The sequence below is a fragment of the Macaca nemestrina genome, chromosome 9 (assembly GCF_043159975.1).
Source record: "Macaca nemestrina isolate mMacNem1 chromosome 9, mMacNem.hap1, whole genome shotgun sequence".
NCBI lineage: Eukaryota > Metazoa > Chordata > Mammalia > Primates > Cercopithecidae > Macaca > Macaca nemestrina.
Genome location: NC_092133.1, coordinates 68,492,683 through 68,511,172, shown reverse-complemented (window position 1 = coordinate 68,511,172; position 18,490 = coordinate 68,492,683). Strand labels below are relative to the sequence as shown.

The 18,490-nt window shown below is 41.6% G+C and overlaps 1 protein-coding gene across 4 annotated transcripts in view; it reads left to right on the top strand.

Annotated features, from left to right (window-relative positions):
* LOC105466046 (activating signal cointegrator 1 complex subunit 1) overlaps nucleotides 1-18,490 on the top strand; it is a 116,061-nt gene that overhangs the window by 72,894 nt on the left and 24,677 nt on the right. For 3 of the 4 annotated variants that reach the window (XM_011714879.3, XM_071069720.1, XM_071069721.1), the window contains exons 8-9: nucleotides 5,244-5,368; nucleotides 10,235-10,320. In XM_011714879.3, coding sequence (XP_011713181.2) covers nucleotides 5,244-5,368; nucleotides 10,235-10,320 — 211 coding nt within the window. The remainder of the gene's footprint in view (nucleotides 1-5,243; nucleotides 5,369-10,234; nucleotides 10,321-18,490) is intronic. The other variant, XM_071069722.1, reaches the window with a different exon arrangement.

The following is an 18,490-nucleotide window of genomic DNA, read 5'->3' as shown; positions in this document are numbered from 1 at the left end:
AGCTATTCTCCTGCCTCAGCCTCCCAAGTAGCTGGGATTACAGGCATGCACCACCGCACCCAGCTAATTTTTTGTATCTTTAGTAGAGATGGGGTTTCACCATGTTGGCCAGACTGGTCTCGAACTCCTGACCTTGTGATCTGCACACCTCGGCCTCCCAAAGTGCTGGGATTACAGGTGTGAGCCACTGCGCCTGGCCTGTTTCTTGCTTCTCAAAAACTGTCATTGATGACCTGGCATGGTGGCTCACACCTGTCGTCCCAGCACTTGGGGAGGCCAAAGAAGGAAGATCGCTTGAGGCCAGGAGTTCAAGACCCACTTGAGCAATATAGCGATACCCCGTCTCTACAAAAGGTTTTTTAAAAAAATTAGCTGGGCATGATGGCATGCACTTGTAGTCCCAACAACTTGGGAGGCTGAGGCAGGAGGATAGCTTGACCCCAGGAGTTCAAGGCTGCAATGAGCTGTGATTGTGCCACTGCACTCTAGCCTGGGCAGCAGAGTGAGATCATGTCTCTTAAAAAAAGAAAAACAAGAACAACAGCAAAAACCAACCGTCGGTTTCCTATGGCCTACCAAATAAGAGTCCAATCCTGCCTGACCCATGGGGCCTTCATAGCTTGGCTTCAGCCTGCCCTTCCCTTTCTACAGATTTTCTCCAGTCCTTGAATGGATTGTGTTCTTTGACATTCAATCTCTCAATTACTCAGGACAAAAATTCTTTTAGAATCACCTTCACTTCTTTGACTCCCTTATATCAGGGAATCTCACTTCTCACCACTTCCAGTGCCACTGTCCCAGCCACCTGCGTGATTGCCACAGCCTCCTAACTGCCTTCCTGCTTCTATCCTGCCTCCACTGCTATCTGTCCTCCACACAGCAGCCAGATGATGTCAGTCTTCTGCTAAACACCCTCCAAAAGCTCCCACCTCACTCTGTAACTACTAAAGTCCTTCCACGGGCCTGAGAGCTTCAGGTAACCTGGTCACATCGCTCCGACCTCGTCACTTCTCTCTTTCTAATTTCACTGAAGTTTCACTACTGGCATCCTTTCTGTTCCTCAGTCCTCCTGTGCATATGCCTATCTCAGATATGTGTATTTGCTGTTTCCTCTCTCTAGAATGCTTTTCCCTCAGGTCTCTGTCAAATGTCATTTTATCAGGGAGACCCTTCCTAATCACTCTACCTAACATAGTGCACCTATGTTAGCTGCACTATGGTCAGCAGAGTGAGATCACACTCTACTCCCTCTCTGCCGTTTCACCTCCTTCAAGGCACATGGCACCCCGAGGTGCGCGTGTGTGTTTGTTCATTCCTCCTACCGGAATGTGAGCTGCACAAGAGTGGGGCTTGTTTTGTTCACTGCTGTGTTCCTATCACCTATGACCACACCATCCTTTGAGGTCTTGTTCTGTCCATTTACCCTATTGCCTGGTTTCCTTTTCTTTCTCTGTTGGATAATTTCTTGTCAGTAAGCATTTTCAACGTTTTCTCCTCATTGAAAACACACACAGCCCTCACTCAACTCCTATCTTCAGATTCCCCAGGTATTCATTTCTCTCTTTCCTTTCAAGTTTCTGGACAGAGTTATGTGCGCTTCCTGCCTTCCCTCCTCTCTGGCTCCTCCCTTGGTCCTCCATCACAAGATTTCTATCCCCAGTATGCCAGCAAAACTGCTCTGATAGAGGGCTCTAATTGTGAGAAACAAGGAGGCATAGTTTTGCTTTTTTTCTTTTCTCGAGTATTGTACTGTACGGTTATTCCTTTTTTCCCCGTTGTAATTCCCATTTCAGCGTCTCTGAAGTCTTCCTGCTCTTATTTCCTCATCCTTATTGGTTGTCTTTGCCGATTCCCAGGTGGCTGGGACAGTGGCACTGGAAGTGGTGAAGTGAGATTCCCTGGTATAAGGGAGTCAAAGAAGTGAAGGTGATTCTAAAAGGATGTTTGTCCTAAGTAATTGAGAGATTCAGTATCAAAGAACGCAATCCATTCAAGGACTGGAGAAAATCTGTAGAAAGGGAAGGGCAGCGATGAAACAGAAAGGCAGGCTGGAGCCAAGCTGTGAAGGCCACGTGGGTCAGGCAGGATTGGACTCTTACTTGGAAGGCCATGGGAAACTGAGGGTTGTTTTTTGTTGTTGTTGTTTTTCTTTTCTTTTCTTTTCTTTTTGAGACGGGGTCTCCCTCTGTTGCCCAGGCTGGAGTGCACTGGCAAGATCTCGGCTCACTGCAAGCTCCGCCTCCCGGGTTCACGCTGTTCTCCTGCCTTAGCCTCCTGAGTAGCTGGGACTACAGGTGCCCGCCACCGCGCCCGGCTAATTTTTTGTATTTTTTTTTAGTAGAGACGGGGTTTCACCGTGGTCTCGATCTCCTGACCTTGTGATCCGCCCGGCTCGGCCTCCCAAAGTGCTGGAATTACAGGCTTGAGCCACCGTGCCCGGCCTTGTTTTTCTTTTTTTTAAGAGACATGATCTCACTCTGCTGCCCAGGCTGGAGTGCAGTGGTACAATCACAGCTCACTGCAGCCTTGAACCCCTGGGGTCAAGCTATCCTTCTGCCTCAGCCTCCTGAGTTGCTGGGACTACAAGTGCATGCCACCATGCCCAGTTGATTTTTTAAAAATTTTTTGTAGAGACGAGATATTGCTATATTGCTCAAGTGGGTCTTGAACTCCTGGCCTCAAGTGATCTTCCCTCTTTGGCCTCCCAAAGTGCTGGGATGACAGGTGTGAGCCACCATGCACATGCTACTACCACCCAGCTAAGTTTTGTATTTTTAGTAGAGATGGGGTTTCGCCATGTTAAAAGCATCTATCCCGTGCTTTTAACTACTATTGCTACACTGACAACTCCCAATCTGTCATTTGCCTAGATTTTTTCCTGGGCTCCAGGCCTGTATTTCCATCTCTTTTCCTGGACATGTCCTACTTGCATCCCGTGCCACATGTGCAAAATCCTGCACAGTATTAACCTCCTCCCCGAGATGACACAGCAGAACAATAAGCAGTTGCTTCCCCACAGCCTCCCACCTTGGTTAGTGAGCCACCTGGTCATTTTAGGCAACACTTGGGAGTCATTCTCAACCACTTCCTCTCCCTTAACACAGCCAGATCCGAATGGGCACCAGCTTCTCTCTCACATAGCTCTTGTGAACCCATTCCCTTGTCTCAGTTCTCACTGCCCTACCATAGTTTAGTCAGGGTGTCCAAACTTTTGGTTTCCCTGGGCCACATTGGAAGAAGAAGGAATTGTCTTGGGACACACATAAAATACACTAACACTAATGATAGCTGATGAGCTAAAAAAAAAAAAATCACACAAAAAAACTTATAATGTTTTAAGAAAGTTTACGAACTTCTTTTGGGCCGTATTCAAAGCCGTCCTAGGCCACGGGTTGGACAAGCTTGGTTTAGGTCTTTATCATCCCCTCCTCACCCCCTTTATTTTACAGATGGGATCTTGCTCTGTCGCCCAGGCTAGAGTGCAGTGGTGCAATCATGGCTTAATGCAGGCTTAAACTCCTGGGCTCAAGCAGTCCTCTTGCTTCAGCCTTCTGGTAGCTAGGACTGTAGGCACATGCCACCATGAGTGGGTAATTTTTAAAAATGTTTTGTAGAGACACAGTCTCACTATATTGTCTAGGCTGGTCTCAGACCCCTGCCCCAAGCAATCCTTGCACCTCAGCTTCCTAAAGTTCTGGGATTACAGGTGTGAGCCACCATGCCTGTCCCCATTTCCCCCTTTATAGTACAGTCCTTAGGAATATGGACTCTGAAGCCAGACTGCATACATTCTAATTTTGTTTTTCTTTTTTGTTTTGTTTTGAGGTGGAGTCTCACTCTGTCACGCAGGCTGAAGTGTGGTGGCACAGTCTCGGCTCACTGCAACCTCTACCTCCTGGATTCAAGCAATCCTCCTGCTTCAGCCTCCCAGGCAACTGGGATTACAAGCATGTGCCACCACGCCCAGCTAATTTTTGTATTTTAGTAGAGACGGGGTTTCACCATGTTGGCCAGGCTGGTCTCGGACTCCTGACCTCAAGTGATCTTCCTGCCTCAGCCTCCCAAAGTGCTGGGATCACAGGCATGAGCCACTGCACCTGGCCTCTTCTAATTTTGGATTTGCTACTTAGTTTTTGTCACTTAGTTTTGTGAACTTGGTCAAGTTTTGTAGCTTCTCTGTGCCTTGGCTTCTGTATTGGTAAATAGGGATAATAATTGGTTATAAGGATTAAATGGGCCGGGCGCGGTGGCTCAAGCCTGTAATCCCAGCACTTTGGGAGGCCGAGACGGGTGGATCACGAGGTCAGGAGATCGAGACCAACCTGGTGAACATGGTGAAACCCCGTCTCTACTAAAAAATACAAAAAACTAGCCGGGCGAGGTGGCGGCGCCTGTAGTCCCAGCTACTCGAGAGGCTGAGGCAGGAGAATGGCGTGAACCCGGGAGGCGGAGCTTGCAGTGAGCTGAGATCCGGCCACTGCAACTCCAGCCCGGGAGACAGAGCGAGACTCCGTCTCAAAAAAAAAAAAAAAAAAAAGGATTAAATGATTTAACAGATAAAAAGTGCTTAGAACAGTGCCTGATACATCATGGTGATGTTGACTGTTGAAATAGCCACCTAGCTGACTGACCTCTGTAGCTGTTCCTCTTCTAAAGCCTTTCCCACTCTGCTACTGAGTCAGCTTTCAAAAATGGACATCAGACCACATTATTCCCTTTTGAAAGTCTTTCTGTGGCTTCCCTAATCTGACCACTACTTATAGACTTAGCTCATCTCCATTGTCCCTTTTCTCTCACTCTCTGTCATAGCTGTACTGTAAATAGTTGACAGTTTTTTGAATATGCTGTGATTTTGCATGCCTTGGCATCTTTGCACATGCTATTTATTCTTCTACTTGAAGTGCCCCTTCTTCCCTGGTGTTATTTGCAAATCTTTTAATGATCGTTCCAGACTATGTCTAAACCTCCTGTGGAAACCTGGCCCTCTCCATGTAGAGCTGATCACTCCCTTCACACTCACCGTAATATATTGCCATCATTTATTTCTACTATCTGTTAAGCAAACAAGACTGAGCTTTAGCTCCCTGATGGTGGGAGATGAGTCTCTTCTTCTTCCTCTCGTGATGCAGGGCTTTGTATAGTGATGAGCACAGAGCAGAGGCTCCATAAACATTGTTGAATTAGTAATCGCATGTTCGGAAGTTTACTAAGATTTCTGCACTACTTTTCTCCAATTTCTCCAGGCTGCAAGAATTAGTTGATCGAGTGCTGGAACGTTTTCAGGCATCTGGACTAATAGTGAAAGAGTGGAATAGTGTGAAACTGCATGCTACAGTTATGAATACACTATTCAGGAAAGACCCCAATGGTAAGTCCCCCAGAGAACTGTAGCACAGTTTGTGATCAGTGGCCTTGTGGCATCTCTGAGGTTTACACAGAATGAGCTATCAAAGAATCTCTGATATACTTCTTTTTAGACCTCTTAGCTTATTCTGATGAGCATAGTAGAGGTGGGCAAGAACATATATAGCATGGGACTATGGCTTCCAGATCTTTTATTTCTGTCACACATAGGATTGCCCATATTTAGCAAATAAAAATATAGGACGCTTCAGTAAATTTTATATAAACAGTGAATAAGTTTTTGGCATAAGTATGTCGCATGTAATACTTGGTGGCTATTTTTTTTTTTTTAAAGAGAGAAAGGAAGGTGAGCTAGTAAAAGTAAATGTTAAGTCAGTGTTTCTCAACTGGGGGTGATTTTGCCCCCAGCTAACATTTGGCATTGTCTGGAGACATTTTTGGTTATCATGGTTAGGGATTTGGAGATGGGTTGCTGCTGGCACCTAGTGGGTGCTGTCTAACACTCTACAATGCGTGGGATGGTCGCCCACGACAAAGAATTATTCTTCCCAAAATGTCGTAGCACAGAGGTTGAGAAACCTTGTGTTAAAATAATAATGTTTTTCTTCATGGACTCTGAGCCTTTTTATAAAAATGCCTTGTTTTAATTCTTGATTTGGGATAGGTGTTTATTTCAAAAAGAAGTTTTCTTTTCTTCCTGTCCGTATCTCCAAAGTGAAAGCTTCTCTAGTACCTTCAGCATCTGATCAGGAGTCACACATTTAAGCCATATGAAACTCTTCCTTCCAAGATTCGTGGTTCAAAATACACTAGCACCAAGATCACATATTCTGGTTTCATTTCCTTTCTTGGGCCCGACCTTGGTTTTAGAAAATCTAGGTGGGGTCCATGCACGGTGGATCACGCCTGTAATCCCAGCACTTTGGAAGGCTGAGGTGGGTGGATCACTTGAGTTCAGGAGTTCAAAACCAGCCTGGCCAACAAGGTGAAACCCCGTCTCTACTAAAAATACAAAAATTAGCTGGGTGTGGTGACACATGCCTGTGATCCCAGCTACTTGGGAGGTTGAGGCAGGACAATCGCTTGAATCTGGGAGGCGGAGGTTACAGTGAGCCAAGATCGCACCACTGCACTCCAGCCTGGCGACAGAGCAAGACTCTTTCTCAAAAAAAAAAAAAAGAAAAAAATCTAGAGGAGAAGAGAACTCCATCAGGACTTGAACCATTGACTTTTTGTAGGTTTTTAGTTAGGACAATTTGTGTGTCCCTTTTAGTTAAGGTACGTCTTTTAATTTCTCTCAGATATGTACCAAAGATCCCAACTGGAAATCATTTGATATTAACCCAGTTTGGTTAGAGCCATGGTAGGACCAAGAAATATATAGCTATCTAGTTATTAGTTCTAAAATGTTACTATTTTGTGATATCATATTGAATTTTATTTAAGACTTATGAATAAATCTCTATTTTACTTTTGAGAACACTGAGATTAAAAGAGCTTCAAGTAACTCAGTCAAAGCCTATATATTCTTGTTTGGGTAGGTGATAGAATAATCCAAAACTTTGAACTTGTTCCAGTTGAGTGTGTGTGTGTGTGTGTGTGTGTGTATAAAATATATATATATAATATATATATAAAATACATATATATACTTTTTTTTTTTTGAGATGGAATCTCGCTGTGTCACCCAGGCTGAAGTGTACAGTGGCGCGATCTCGGCTCACTGCAACCTCTGCCCCCTGGGTTCAAGCAGTTCTTCTGCCTCAGCCTCCTGAGTAGCTGGGATTACAGGCACCTGCCACCGCGCCCAGCTAAGTTTTGTGACCTCGTGATCCACCTGCCTTGGCCTCTCAAAGTGGTGGGATTATAAGCATGAGCCACTGTGCCCGGCCAAGTTGAGCATATTTCTTTCCTTCGGGGAGTAGTACTACAGAAAGTAGGAATATTTTAGGTATCTATGTATTATAATGTAGCTTGTCCAGTAGAAACATATAACTAGGTTTGTGCTGTTTGTTTTATTCTGGACAGTATATTTTAATTTTGGAAAACAAATTGAGAATCCCCTGAGGTGATGTGCATTTTAACATTACTATGTAATGGCAGAGTTTCAGAACTCTGGAGTATACCCTAAATTTATTGTTTCAGAAGACATATGGTATTAAGAAAACTGTCTGTGATGATTGAAGTATTCTGTATCTGTAATATCCAATATGGTAGCCACTAGACACATGTGGTTACCGAGCACTTGAAAGGTGGCTAGTGAGACTGTGAAAGTGAACTTTTATTTTTAATTTTAATTAAAATTTATAGAGCCACATCTGGATAGGGGCCTCTGTTTTGGGTGTTGCAGGTATAGACAGTATTTTATTAGACATTTGTTAGCTATCAGTACATTTTCCATTTGTCTTAGTCTTTAAATATTTGTTCAGAGCTCTTAAAACTACATCATGGTCCATTGTTAACTAATCTCTTAACACAGAAAGAGTTCATATATGTAGGAATCTGTATATTCTAAGTTGTGTGGATCCAGGTTTATATTCAGTTAGCACTAGAGCTTTATATAAGAGAGTGTTGTGTGTTCACAGTCTAGTTATCCCTCTGTTTGCAGATTTTCAAAATATAATCACTTTATTGAGATATAATTCACATACTATACAATTTACTCTCGATATATATATATATATATATAATTTAGTGGTTTTTAGTCTGGTTAAAGTTGTATAGCCATCACCACAATCAGTTCTAGAACATTTTCATTACCCTAAAATGAAACCCCATACCCATTGGCAGTCACTTTCCATTTCTTCCTACCCCTCTTACTCTGCCCTCCCCTGACCTCCACCAAGCCTTAGGCACCACCTGCCTACTTTATGTCTCTATAGAGCTGTCTGTTTTGGACACTTCATATAAACAGAATCATGCAGTATGTGATCTTTTGAGGCTGGCTGCTTTCACGTAGCATAATATTTTCAAGGCTCATCCATGTTATAATATAGCAGTACTTCATTCCTTTTTTGTTTTCTGTGTGGGTTTTTTTTTTTTTTTTTTGAGACAAGGTCTCTGTTGCCCAGGCTAGAGTGTAGTAGAGTGATCTTGGCTCTCTGCAACCTCCACCTCCCACACTCAAATGATTCTCCCACCTCAGCCTCCAGAGTAGTTGCGACTATAGGCGCATGCCACTACACCCAGCTAATTTTTAAACTTTTTCTTCTTTTTTTCCCAAGATGGAGTTTCACTCTTGTTGCCCAGGCTGGAGTACAATGGGGCAATCTTGGCTCACTGCAACCTCTGCCTCCCCAGGTTCAGGCGATTCTCTTGCCTCGGCCTCCCGAGTAGCTGGGATTACAGGCGTGCGCCACCATGCCCGGCTAATTTTTGCATTTTTAGTAGAGACGGGGTTTCACCATGTTGATCAGGCTGGTCTCCAACTCCTGACCTAAGGTAATCCACCTGCCCCGGCCTTCCAAAGTGCTGGGATTACAGGCGTGATCCACCACACCTGGCCTAACCTTTTTTTTTTTTTGTAGTGACAAGGTCTCACTATATTGCTCAGGTTGGTTCCAAACTCCTGGGATCAAGTGATCCTTCTACCTCAGCCTCCCAAAGTGTTGGGATTACAGACGTGAGCCACCATGCCTGGTGCTTCATTTTTTTATGGCCGAATAATATTCCATTGTATGGATATGCCACATTTTATGTATCCATTCATCAATTGGTGAACATTTATGTTGTTTCCACTTTTGATATTTATTTGGTATTAATGTATTTGTTGTTCTTTTGCAACTTCACACATTCCCTTTCTCCTAATTTTAAGTTGTGAAACATGCATGGCATTGGGATCTTTGATTAAGAGCATTCTTCTCTTTAGAGAAATAGTTCCATAGTTACGCATGTGCAACTCCAGTGGGCTAGCTGAAATGTATTATGTATTCTGTTCATGGAGTTTTTAAAACTCTAGATATATTTGATCAATTCTGGCCTAGTACTCTCCTTACTTATATAAGTAAAATAATGTACTTAAAGGTGGAAATAAGTATTTTTGAAGGTCTGTCAGTGGGTAGGAAATGATTAATATTTCAGAAAATATTCTGAGTTAATTCTTGAGGATGCTTTGAATTTTTTGTGCTCTGGACTCTCCTGTATTGAATTTTTACTTGAAAAGGACATGAAATGATGTTACATTTTTTTTCTTTCCTGTTTCCCTCTCCTTTGATATTCTTTTTGTTGCCAACCTTTAAGGATGTCTTTTGAGATATGCAACCCAAATTAACTCAAGAAGCTAGAGCACAGCTTGGTTTAGGCTAAGGTCATAGATTTGCTGCATTTCTGTGTAGAATGTCTGTAAGGATACCTTTGATTGCAACTAAAGGGCTCTTTTTCCTTTGGGGGAAGTCCTTAAATCAACCCAGAGCATGAGTGCCAGCAGTTTTGACTAGCTAATGTGTGAACCCTTATGTGTTTTTACATATTTAAAATTATATGCCACTTTTCTTGGATCCATAGAACGTAAGGAACCTTTGAAGATCACTTAGTCCTACCTCTCACTTTGTCAGTGAGGAACTAAGGTCCACAATGGAGACGTAATTTGCCTAATAATGTAGCTAGTTGCATAGTTAGGAATATATAGTGAGTGCCTGGAGAATGTCAAATGAATAGATTAATGAATAAATGTATATTGAATGAATCGTTGACAGAACTGAGACTAGAAGCCAGGTCTCTTGATTCATGGCCTGACATTTTTCCTCTGCATTATGCCACTTTCCAGGTAGTACATGAAAATTTTGCTAGTTGTACCTATGTACCTATAGAAGTCCAAGAGAAAACAACCAACCAATCTGAGCTTCTAACATTATCTTTGGAATATTTACAGCTGAAGGCAGGTACAATCTCTACACAGCGGATGGCAAATGTATCTTCAAGGAAAGAGAATCATTTGATGGCCGAAATATTTTAAAGGTCAGTATGAAGCAGAGTGAATTGGAAATCCTTTGGCACATGTCCTAAATAAAGGAGGAAAAGGAATAGTTCTCCTTTTAACAATAGAGTATATTTTTTCATACTACTTCATACTTTTTCTCATACTTGTTTTTTTTAATTATCTAAAGGGAAAGAGAGGAAAAGTAGATGGTCCCCTTAAGGTTTTGGCACTTCTAGAGTATTTGAAATTGGTGGTTTGTTTGTTTATTTATCTGAGACTGTCTCGCTCTGTTGCTAAGGCTGGAGTGCAGTGGTGCAAACATGGCTCACTGGAGCCTTGACTTCCTGAGCTCAAGTGATCCTACCACCTCTGTCTCTCAAAGTGCTGGAATTACAGGTGTGAGCCTCTGCACCCTGCCTGAAATTAGTGATATAAGAAACACTTAGCAAAAAAAAAAAAAAATCCTTAGGTATTCCAACTACTTGGATTCATAGAAATAAGTTGATTTCAACCGAAGTTTTACTCTGTACTTACTTCTAGAGGTTTGAGCTTGTATTTTTTAAAGTGGAAAATAATTATTTGTCTTGTTTAGTAGATTTTTCTCTTTACCCACAAAGTCAATCTCTGTACTGGCTTTATAATCCATTTTTACTTAGAAACAGCCTATGTCCTAAAAAGTAGATGGTCCATTTTTGACTGTGGAAGCTTTGCCTTTCTGAGTGTTGAATTAATCTATGAAATGAAAGTAAAGGGGTTCTTCAAGATTACATTTATCTTTCTCCAACAGACTACCCTTCTGTAATTTTTGTGATTTATGCCTTCTCTATCAGGTTAACATGCCATTGTTCCTCTGGACAAAGAGAAACATAAGTTGATACTAATGGAGAGGTTTTCAGTTCTTCTTTTCACATGCTCTGTAAGGGTTTAGGTCATTTTCAAGGCTTTGGGTGTTTTGCTGAGATGGAGGAGGGAGTATATAATAACATCAGAATAAGCTTTAGCTTTAGAAATGCTTTTACTTTTTCTTCCCTATCTCACCCTCCATTTCCTTATCTTGTCGCTTTACAGTTTTTTTTGCCAAATGCCTAATGTGGCCCCATTGCCTTAATTAATGACATCACTCTTCAACAGCTGTGACTGCTTACCAAGGAGCCCAATAGGTCAGTGCCAGCCATCGACTCAGACAGGCATTCCCGCACCCGCATTGCAGAGCTATGCCAAGTCCTTCCTTTCCTTGATATATTTTCTCTTTTTGAGTAGTTTTCTTGTTTTTGAGGTAGCTCTGGGTTTGAGTGGCAGGCTGCTAATGAATTCAGTTGTAGTTAACTTGACTGTTTTTTCCAGGCTACAGCTTCGGTGTGATATGAATCTTTCTCCTCCTTTATCTCCCTTCTTTGGGGATTTTCCAGTATCACAATGAATTACTTTGCTTTTTGTTATTGTTAATTTGGTTAAGAAAGAAAATAGACTGAATGGGGAAAGAAATCTTTAGGAATGGCTCAAAGCCAACTGGGTTTTCTGGAGTTAAAACTGAAGCCTTGTGTGTCGGTACAAGTCAGGTGTGAGGTGCTTTGACATCTATAAGAGTGGGGTGATGGCAGAGAGCCTGTTGGGTGGCTGTATGGAGCTCTTACCTTGGTATAGAATTTCTCTCATTCTGGGAAGTAAGTTTTCCATTTAACTATGCTTTTTCCTGAAATCTTCTGAACCACCCCAGTGATGATATGAACGTAGCTCCCTCTGGTGTTGACAAGGACTTGCTATATCAGTAATACCCTTATTAATTCAAGCCAAATCACTTTTAGACCTGGACCTAGCTAGGTTCTTGGAGACCATTTAGTCCAATTCCCCACTTTAATCTCTGACACAAAATCTACTAAGGTAGGGCTGGGCGCGGTGGCCCACGCTTGTAATCCCAGCACTTTGGGAGGCCAAGGCGGGTGGATCACAAGGTCAGGAGTTCAAGACCAGCCTGGCCAACACAGTGGAACCTCATCTCTACTAAGAATACAAAAATTAGCCGGGCATGGTGGTGGGCACCTGTAATCCCAGCTACTCAGGAGGCTGAGGCAGGGGAATTGCATGAATCCGGGAGGCAGAGGTTGCAGTGAGCCAAGATCGGGCCATTGTACTCCAGCCTGGGCAACAGAGCTAAACTCCACCTCAAAAAAAAAAAAAAAAAATCTACTAAGGTAAAGTGACTTGCCAGAGGTACTGTAGTTAGTAGCAGAGTCTGAATCAGAACAGAAAGACTCAAAACTCACAAATTGAGCATTGTGTTCTGCTGCCTCCCATAAAGATGCCCAGTGTTTAGGTAGAGAACATTAGGTATTTGAAGTTGGGTCTATCTGCCTGAACTGGGATAATGGCCAATTAAAGTTTGTTTCATAAATGGTGGGGCAGTGAGTGTGCCAATTAGTCTAAAACCGTAGCTAGTTAATAATTAGATTCTTGTATTGAACATGATATCAACACTAACCGAAATACTTACTGACTCTATACCATCTGCCAGACTATGTGCCCTAAAGATGAAACAGTCTTTGTGATACAATGCCTGCCTTCTAGGAGCTTCCAGTCCTTGAGGGGTACAGCTAGTTAATAGACAATTAGAATGTAGAAACCATGGAGTGAGTTATGGACAAGTGCCTTTGACCACAGATAGTTATGATGACATATCCTTTAGTATAGTATCTAATATTTACTCTTTAATCACTAGTTCCAGAAAAATAATCTTTCACCTGTGTTCAATCAAGAGAATTAACTACTTTTTAAAATAAAAGTAAATTGTGGGCTCCAACAGTTACCTCCCACCCCCAACACAGAGGCAATTAAGTGTTTGTGAAGTAGCCGTAGTCCACCCACCTTTTGGCATTACCATGAATGGACATGTCTTTCTCAATTAAAACATGAGACTCTATGGCCCTGCCCTTAAAAACAGGATTTAGAAAACCAGTGGACTTCATATATATATATATATATATATATATGTGTGTGTGTGTGTGTGTATAGTTTTTGTACAATATGAAATTATTATGTTTAGAAAGAAAAAAATCAATTTCACTAACAAGATAGGAACTGACTTGGAGTAAACAGAAAGGTTAACTGCATTGGTTGTTAAGGAGCCCAGGCATACGTGTGCAGCATATTAACAGCTACATAGGCCAAGGATCAGGAATGCTGGTGATGGGAGGCAGCCTTAGAAAAAAAATCAACTTCATCTACTATTCAAAGAGAAACAAAACAAGAAAGAAAGTCATTGCTCATTGCTGTAAGAATTTAATGAGTAACAGCCAATTGCTATTCTACTCCATGAAGAAAATTGGTTCTTTTGGCTTGGTATAATATGTGTTCTGGGTGCCTTAATAAGAAAAAAAGAAATCTTTAATGACTAATGCAGATGGAAGCCACATTTTTCTTTCGTACAGCTTTTTTGAGAGTTGTTGCAGCTGTAATATACTAGTGTCTGGTTATTCCTAGTTAAAATAAGAAAGTCTTTCCCTAAGAAAGACTTTGAATTAAGAATTGACAACTAGATTCATTCTCCTGTGTTATTCAAACCTGAAAAGGAACAAACATATTTGGTTATGGTGTTTTTTTACGGAAAAGTGCCAGATAGCTCCAAAAGGAGGATGCATGAGTGAGGAAGACTTAGGCCAAATTAATGGGATGGTGCCCCCTCAGAGAGTATCCATTTCTAATCTAAGAGATAGCAAAAAAAAAAGGTGCTGTTTGTATAGCCTTAGGCAGTGATAAATTTATAATTGGAGAAATCATACTGACCTAAAGACACACTGCCTGGAAGTAACTGCTCCCTCACTAGCTAGAAGTAAAATGGTCATTAACTGCCAGCTTCTAGGGAGAGAGGTAATGACAGTCTGTTTGGGGTCTTAAGCAATAGAATCAGTGTTCCAAGATTGTGCTGTCAGCAGATTGAACCAGGGGTTCAAAAGCATAGCTTCTGACTGCAGAGTGAAGAGGAGGCATTAGAGCCCTAGATTGTACTCATCAGAGAAGGTGGTATGGTACAAATAAAGGCACAGTGATATATTTGGGAAAGAATGGAAAGTACTATAGGTCTAAAGTCTGAGGATAGTGTAAAAGTGCATTATCTTTAGACACTTAAAAATCCTGGAAAATATAAGCCATGTAAAAGGGAAATGAATTTGTACCTTTTCTATTTTATATATAAGAATCTTTAAATTTAGAGAAAGAAGAGACTGGCAGTATTAAACTGACTGTATTAATTTTAAATACTTTCCCCTGAAAATGTTTTAAATCTCTAGCCTCACTGAGACTTTTCTTGAAAGATGTGACTGAGTCACCCACGTATTTCATTCAGTTTTGGTTTTGTCCCATCTCTGTTCTTTAGAGCCTTTAAAAGGACAATTAGAATGAATAAATTTAAATGAGATCTTTATTTAGTTTGCTTTACTTAGAGACATTTTTATGAAGGAAGCTTTTAAAAATACTGTTTATTCTTTTTTGCTGAAATATATATATATATGTACATGAGACATACATTTACTGTTGAACAAGTAGTCATAAAATGAACAGTGTTGACTACTACCAAGGTCAAAGAGTAGAGTCTGCCTCCCATGCCCCTCCCGGGAGACTCTTTAGTCAGTCTGTCCTAAGGGAACAAAAGCACAATTAACTTCTTAAACACTCTCAGGGGAGAGGCTTGTTTTGAATGAATTTTTTGTTTTGAAGTATTAGAAGAGTGTTGAAAAGATAAATTCAATTTTTTTTTTCTAGAGGACAGAGAAGAGATGTGAGATTTAGAACTATGTGGTCACTTTTTAAAAAATTTCATGAACTTTATTTTTTTAGGTTCACAGCAAAATTGAGCAGAAAGTATACAGTGTTCCCAAATGCCCCCATCGCTGCACACGCACAGCCTCCCCCACTTTTGGCATCTGACACCAGATTCATGCATCTTTAAAATCAATAGGCCACACTGACCACCATTTACATTAGGATTCACTCCAATTTTCTCTATTGAGTTCCTCTTTTCAGTTATATTCATTTCTGCTCCGATTCTTTTTTTTTTTTTTTTTTTTTTTTTTTTTTTTTTTTGAGATGGAGTCTCGCTTTGTTACCCAGGCTGGAGTGCAGTGGCGCGATCTTGGCTCACTACAAGCTCCGCCTCCTGGGTTCACGCCATTCTTCTCCTGCCTCAGCCTCCCCAGCAGCTGGGACTACAGGCGCACGCCGCCACGCCCTGCTAGTTTTTTGTATTTTTTTTAGTAGAGACGGGGTTTCACTGTGTTAGCCAGGATGGTCTCGATCTCCTGACCTCGTGATCCGCCCGTCTCGGCCTCCCAAAGTGCTGGGATTACAGGCTTTTTTGTATTTTTAGTAGAGACGAGGTTTCACCATGTTAGCCAGGATGGTCTTGATCTCCTGACCTCGTGATCCGCCCGCCTCGGCCTCCCGAAGTGCTGGGATTACAGGCGTTAGCCACCGCGCCTGGCCTCTGCTCTGATTTTTTAAATTATTTCTTTTATTCTGCTTAATTTGGATTTAATTTGCTCTTTTCTAGTTTACTAAGGTAGAAGCTTAGATTATTGATTTTTTAATCATTTTTCTTTTCTAACATACGCACTAAATGCTATAAATTTCCCTCTAAGCACTGCTTTTGATGTATCCTACACATTTTGATAAGTTGTATCTTCATTTTCATTTAGCTTAAACTGTTTTAAATTTCTCTTGAGGTGTCTTTTTTAAAAGTTAATTTTTAATTTCTTTAGGTATAAGGCCTCATTGCTCTGTCACCCAGAGTGGAGTGCAGTGGCACAACCATAGCTCATTGCAGCCTGGAACTTATGGACTCAAATAATCCTTCCACCTCAGCCTCCCAAGTGACTGAGACTACAGGCATGCACTGTCATGCCTGGCTAATTTTTCTTTTAAATTGTTTTGTAAAGATGGGGTTTCACTATGTTATCCAGGCTGTTCTCTAACTCCTGGGTTCAAGCAATCCCCCCACCTCAGCCTTACACAAGGTTGGGGTTATAGGAGTGAGCTACCACACACAGCTAAGAGAAACCAGCTAAGGGTGTGGTAGCTAAGGTCTTTTTTTTTTTTTTTTTTTTTGAGAGGGAGTCTCGCTCTGTCACCCAGGCTGGAGTGCAGTGGCCGGATCTCAGCTCACTGCAAGCTCCGCCTCCCGGGTTCACGCCATTCTCCTGCCTCAGCCTCCCGAGTAGCTGGGACTACAGGCGCCTGCCACCTCGCCCAGCTAAGTTTTTTGTATTTTTAGTAGAGACAGGGTTTCACTGTGTTACCCAGGATGGTCTCGATCTCCTGACCTCGTGATCCGCCCGTCTCAGCCTCCCAAAGTGCTGGGATTACAGGCTTGAGCCACCGCGCCCGGCCGCTAAGGTCTTTTTGACCCATGTGTTGGTAAGAAGTGTGTGTGTTTGTGTTTTTTGTTTTTTTTTTTTTTTTTTGGAGACCGAGTCTGGTTCTATCGCCCTGGCTGGAGTGCAGTGGCATGATTTTTGCTCACTGCAACCTCCACCCCCTAGGTTCAAGCAATTCTCATGGCTCAGCCTTCCAAGTAGCTGAGATTACAAGCGCGTGCCACCACACCCAGCTAATTTTTGTATTTTTAGTAGAGATGGGGTTTCACCCCATCAGGATGGTCTCGAACTCCGGACCTTGTGATTCGCCCACCTTGGCCTTCCAAAGTGCTGGGTTTACAGACGTGAGCCACTGCACCTGGCTGAAGTGTGTAGTTTAATTTCCACCTATTTTGGGATTTTCCTGCTATCTTTGTTATTACTTTCAAGTTTAATTTCACTGTGGCCTGAGAGCAGACACTGTGTGATACTATTCTTTTAAACTTATTACAGCAGTATTTTGTGGCCCAGAATGTGATCTGTCTTCGTCATTGTTTCCTGTGAGCCTGAGAAGAACATGTAATCTGCTGTTGCTGGATGAAATATTCTATAGATGTCAATTATATCGTCAGTTGGTAGTGCTGTTGAGTTCCACTATATCCTCACTGGTTTTATGCCTTCTGGATCCATCTATTTCTGATATATGGGGGTTAAAGTCTCCAACTATAATAGTGAGTTCATTGTTTCTTCTTGCTTCTGTCAACTTTTACCTCATGTATTTTGACACTGTTTTTAGGCACGTATGTGTTAAGGATTGTTAGGTCTTCTTGGACAGTTGATCCTTTTATCATTATGTATTGCTCCCTTTTATTCATAATAACTTCCCTTGCTCTAAAGTTTGCTCCGTCTGAAATTAATATAGCTACTCAACTTTCTTTTAGTTAGTGTTAGAATGGCATATCTTTCTTTATCCCTTTATTTACTTTTTCTTTTCTTTCTTTTTTTTTTAAAGAACCCATCTATGCTGGGACATCCCTTTATTTTTCATCTCTGTGTGTCTTTATATTTAAATCGAGTCTCTTGGCTGTGTACAATGGCTCATGCCTGTAGTCCCAGCACTTTGGGAGGCCCAGGTGGGAGGATCACTTGAGCCCAGGAGTTCAAGACCAGCATAAGCAACACAGTGGGACCCTGTCTCTACAAAAAATTTTAAAAATTAGCTGGGCATGGTGGTGCATGCCTGTAGTCCCAGCTACTTCGGAGGCTGAGGTGAGAGGATCACTTGTGCCTGGGAGGTTGAGGCTACAGTGAGCTATGACTGCACCATTGCACTCCAGCCTGGGTGACAGAGTGAGACCCTGTCTCAAAATAAATAAATAAATAAAAAGTCAGTCTCTTGTAGACAATATATTGTTTGGGTGCTTTTTTTTTTTTTTTTTTAAATCTAACACTCTCTGTCTCTTAATTGGTGTATTTAGACCATTGATGTTTAAAGTGATTATTGATTAATATAGTTGGATTAGTGTTTATTATATATGTTACTGTTTTCTACTTATTGCCCTTGTTCTTTGTTTCTAGTTTTGCCTCCCACCCTTTTTCTGCCTTTTTTTTTGTTTCATTTGAATATTATATATAATTTCTTTTTCTCTCCTTTCTTAACATATCTCTTATACTTGTTTCTCCCTCATTTTTTGAAGGATAATTGCACAGGGTTCAGAATTCTAGGTTGATAGAGTTTCTTTCTCTCAACAGTATTTCACTCCACTCTCTTCTTGATTGCGTGGTTTCTGAGGAAAAGTCAAATGTAATTCTTATCTTTGCTTCTATATAGGAAAGGTATTTGTTTTTTCCCTTTGGCTCCTTT